General features: G+C 45.3%; 1 protein-coding gene across 1 annotated transcript; it reads right to left on the bottom strand.

Moving 5' to 3' along the window:
• Positions 1-2,636: 2,636 nt before the first annotated feature.
• Positions 2,637-4,571, bottom strand: LOC121838234 (the record flags this gene model as incomplete). Its single annotated transcript, XM_042294337.1, has 2 exons — positions 4,441-4,571; positions 2,637-2,688 (listed from the first exon to the last, which is right to left on the bottom strand). Coding segments are annotated over exons 1-2 (183 nt in total), but the record flags the coding sequence as incomplete, so codon positions are not given.
• Between the last annotated feature and the right edge of the window lie 634 nt (positions 4,572-5,205).

Raw genomic sequence — 5,205 nt, 5'->3', positions numbered from 1 at the left:
ACATCGGCATATGCGTGCTACGTTTCCTGCCCTATCATGACAATTCCTAACTGTTCCAACTGTGCCGAACTGTACAAAAATGCCTAACAGTGGCTAACTTTTCGCTAAAGTAATTTTCTAGTAGAGAGTCAAAGTACAGGCTAGCTGGTGGAAGTCAACCATTTCGTCGTTTACCCCCAGTCTCAGGGTAAACGACGAAATGGTTAATTTTCTAGTGTTTCAAGGCTAAAAATAAAATATTATTAATTCATGCATTTTTGTTCCCCCCAAGGGCCCAGCGAGATCATATAGTCACGGGCTGAATTCCAATAAACTAATAGCCCGAACTGGTTAATTTTAATGTAGTTATGATTTAGGCTAAATAAATTTAGGATATAAGGAAGGTTGCTTTGAAATCAAAAAATAAAAAAAAACGTCTCAAACGGGTGAATATTAAAGTCATGTCCAATCGGCCGCTCATAAACCGTAATATTAGCGTGACATTGTAAGGATACCTGGTAGTTATATTTTCCATAGGTATTTTTTATTGGAGGTGTGATCGTGAGAATGATATTTAATTTTTTTTTTTTTAATTTTCGGTGTAAATGTTTTTTTTTTAATTTTCTTGAAACATTTAGATATTTTATCTAGATTACAGTAGGCAAGTATTTCTACGTGTCTACAAGTTCTAGAACTCAAAGAAATTATGTCTATATTTTTATAACTTGAATTCACATTTTGGATTAACACTGGCCTTTGGTTACATAATACTTCCAAGCGCTTGCTGGTGTAAAGTCACTTTCAGGACACGCATGGAGATGCACATTATCAACTAACAGCTCTACTTCCATCTCATATATTGAAAGTTCTGATATAAACCATTATTTGCAAAAGTATATTATACCGTAAAATCTAGATAGGCTTTCTGCGTTGCCCAGCGGGCGCTGCGAAAAGGAACTTGTTAAAACTTGATTGGGGCAGTACAGACTTTAGCGTCTCAAACTGTCACACTGTAGAAGCGTGCCTGCTTTGGTGCGAAAACTAGAAAATACAAACAAAAACACAAGAATTCGAACGCCGTCGAAGCACAGGTCAAAGCTAAGACGCCAAGAGCGTGAGTCAAACGACGCAAAATCACGCCTTCCGAACCGAAAAAAAACAACAAAAGAAAAAAACAGTCGGGATTTTAGATATTTTGACGCCATCCCCCGGAAATAAGAGACGCGTCGCCTCGCGGTGGTGGCGTGAATCTGGGACTTTCGATTGTCTTACGAAGAGCCGTGTATTGAGAGAGTTTGGCCAATAATAGGAAAGTAAAGGAGGCAAATCAGGAGGTCCTATTGGCCGAAAGCGGGCTGGACGTGTTCCAGGGCGTCTTCACGAATTCGAATGTGGCCAACCAGAAGTTGGGAATAATACCCTGGTGGCGGTCGCGAGAAACAAACCTAATAAGTGCGTCGGAGTAACTCTCGGTGATTGAAAATATGGTGCACGTGAGGTTCCAATCACGGCCATTCAAAATCATGCTGGAAGAGTGCGACTGGCGGAACGATCGACATAATCCGTACGCCAGAAGCCGGGTACCATGAATCTGCCGTCTGAGCGGTCACACTCTGTCCGAGCAAAACAGAGTTGAGTGGCACATTCGTTTCTTACATCTTTTTTGCATGATCCTGATTGAAACATCACGTGCACCCTATTTTCAACCATGAAGAGTCACTAGATTTAACTCTTACGCGCTCATTAAAACCATAGACCTATGATTCAAACTGTTTCTCGCTACCACCACTAGGGGATTCTTTTCGGCCTCTGGTTGTCCAAGAGAGCATGTCAAGCCCTCTTTCTGCGTTTGGTGCACGCCCTGGCTCTGTCTGCGCCTCTCATTGACAAAACTCTCTCCATACACGGTTCAGGTCTTACGACGTTAAATCTAGCCGATTTTGGAAGTCGAAAGGTACTTTTCTTGCAATCTTCGGCACTACTCAAAAACAGAAACAGCTCAACGAAGGCGCCACAAATAGCGCGAGACCCAATCAGTTGAGTTTGTTGTACCACCCAAAATAAGGGCGCCTTCGTTTGTTCAACGCTTCAGCCCAGGTGGCGTATGCGTAGCGTAAGTTCGTCTGCTTTTTTTTTGCAGGAGTTGTGGTGACGTCAGAACGCCAAGCTCTGATTGACTCTGATTGAAGGACAGTGGGTAGACCCCAAGGCAAGCTTGCTTTGAATATCTACCCACTATCCTTCAATCAGAGCCAATAAGAGCTCGGTTTTCTGACGTCATCACAGCCCCTGCAAAAGAAGCAGACGAACTTGTGCTGCGTATTGAACACAAACACACATGATGGAGATATACAAAAATAAAAAAAATGAAAGCCGTTTACAATTCCCTGTAACGCCGGTTAGAGCGCAGCTCTTGAGGAGGAGGATGGAAGCGTACTGAGGGATAGGTGACTACTTGAGGTCACGTTACCTCAGGGGGGGCGGGGGGTCGTGTGACGTCAGGGGGTCACGTGACCTCGGGGGGGGGGGGGGAGGGTCACGTGACCTCAGGGGTCACGTGGCCCCAGGGGAATCACGTGTCCTCAGGGGATTCACGTGGCCTCAGGCGGGTCACGTAGCCTCGGCGGGTCACGTGACCTCGGGGGTCACGTGACCTCAGGGGAATCATGTGACCTCAGGGGGTCACGTGACCTCAGGGGAATCACGTGGCTTCAGGGGAATCACATGGCCTCAGGGGAATCACGTGGCCTCAGGCGGGTCACATGGCCTCAGGGAGGTCACGTAACCTCTGGGGGGTCACGTGACCTCGAGGTTACGCCGACGGCGACGCCGATCAAGCCGGAAACGGGCCCCTAAGAGCTGCGCTCTAAAAATGTGAGTTGGTCTATATTGGCTGGGGGGGGGGTGGGGGGGAGCGTTTGTTCGGGAATATACGGTACATCCGCATTTTAGCATCTGACCAAGATAGCTGTCGCGAGCAAATTTTCATCCCAACATATTCCTATTTCTAGATATTGGCAAGCGCACTATGAACACAAAAGCATTTAAGTTATGATAGGCAGGCGTGTGCACGTCGCGAGAATAGGCTATCATTCTCGGTGACGCGGTTAAAATATGATATAATCGGTGAGCGCTCAAGAAACGCGATTCTTAACTTACCATGTAAGGCGCTCCTAGGTTCGTGATTCGCTCTTTGGCATTCTTAATCTCCCAATCTTATTGGCTACCCGTTAAGACCCTCAGGACTCGCCACGAACTTTGTTTCTTAAGCTGTCAGGGTCTACAAGCCATTACAATAATCGCCTTGTGCGCGCCGCCATCTTCCCCTACTGACTTGTGGAACGTCTTTCTGAGCATGCGCAGACGCTTTCTCCTGCGCAATATTGTCACGCCGTGCATGCGTCAACAACCCGGTGATTCTTATTTTTGGTCTATGCAATAACTGCTATGGAAATGTGTTCACACTTTATGAAACGTTTCGTGGGTTCACTTTCCTGCAGAGGACGAGACAACAAATCACGGCAAACAGCACCAAGATCCCAGCGAATGACCAAACTCGGATTATGATTCAAAAAGGAAAAGAAGATGCGATGTGCGCAGGGACATTGGGCTTAACGTTTCACTCACATTGCACTTTTTTTCAGATCTAGTCGTATTTTATGTTTTATAGTATACATTATACCATGCAATAAAATAAGTCCGTTTGTCTCACCTTTCACAACTTAATATCCAAATAAGCCAAGGAAGTTTCTGCGTGGGACACGCCAGAAACGGTACAAGGGAAAAAAAAGTAAACAAAGAAAAGTTCGGATGTTAAAAAAACAAATATTCTATAGACAGATACAGCATTAAAAAGACAGTGCGAGGGGGAAATGGGCGGAAACTAGGAAAGCTGAAGTGGAGAGAAGCGACCTTCTTTCCACATTGTCGAGCGCGCCCTTTTCTCCCTCGCACTGTCTTTCTGATGTGGCATCTGATGCCCAGTCATATTTCATATTCGCCGCGACCAAAGCATAAAAACAAGCTTCATCGTTCGCTGGAATCATATTATTTTTTGGCGTGACTGGCTGTCTTTTTCTTCCGCAGGAAAGACAACTCACATATCTTAGGGTGTAGTACATACATAATAGGATAAAACAGCGCAACAGATAGAGACAAACCGGACAGGACAGAGCGCTGCCCGGCTTGTCTCTCCCTTATGTATCTTTTGCGCTGTTTTATCCCATTATTTTCAACGATTACCAAATAGCCCAGCTATCAACCTTATCTCAGGCTGCAGAATGATACAGAATCCGAAATATTGCCTTTAGAAATCTGTAGAGCTTATCGAGGTTGGGCTTGCAGATCGATGGTCCGGGGCCCTCCCAGTGAAGATTCAAGCCGTCAAAGCCGAAGCGCAGAATCAACAAGACGGTGCTGTCTACGAACTCGTCCCGTCTCCTTCGTGATCCGATGACGCGCATTAACTCCCCCGCATTTTTTCCGTTGCCGTAAGCGATGATCAACTTGAGGTCCGGATTCAAACGTTTGAGGGAGTAAAGTTTCCTCAAAGAGCCTGTTGGTGAGAAAGAGTTCCAAACCATACGAGTCATTAGTCCGTAAACTGCTTCCGCTATTGTCACTGACTGCACGAGAAACTAAGGGTATGACTCGTTACGTTTCCTTGGCTTCAGCTGAGAAAGTCGGTTCATTATTTGTAAAAATGATTAGCTGAACAGAATAAACCAAAATGCACACACAATGGTGGGAACATTTTTCATGCGCACGCAAGTTCGTCTGCTTCATGCGTGTGGGTATCAGTGACGTCAAAAAGCCGACCTGAGAGTGGCTCTGATTGGAGGAATAATGGGTAGATCTCAATGTATAGCTGCCATGAGAACTAGCCACTATTCCTCCAATCAGAGCCAATCAGAGCTCGTTGTTTTGACGTCACTGCAACCCACGCGCAAAAAGCAGACCTACCTACGCTCCGCATACAGTACCCGAAGAAAAACTATTCCTTACCCCGAAACGTTACGGTATAGAGCACGCGCTGAGGAAAAGTATTTTCAAAGCCCCTACTAAATTCAGAACTAATTATGGAAAGCGACAAGTTATTACCGCGTTTCTTATTTGTTAAATAAAATTGAAGAACAAACACGATTTCAGTGACGAAAATAAACCCCGGAGAAGGGGAACAAGAGGGACGAAGGACAAACGCAGTATAATCATAGCTCTAAAATGCAA

The sequence above is a fragment of the Ixodes scapularis genome, unplaced genomic scaffold (genome assembly GCF_016920785.2).
Source record: "Ixodes scapularis isolate PalLabHiFi unplaced genomic scaffold, ASM1692078v2 PGA_scaffold5__190_contigs__length_132052651, whole genome shotgun sequence".
Lineage (NCBI taxonomy): Eukaryota > Metazoa > Arthropoda > Arachnida > Ixodida > Ixodidae > Ixodes > Ixodes scapularis.
This window is presented reverse-complemented; position numbering and strand designations above follow the sequence as displayed.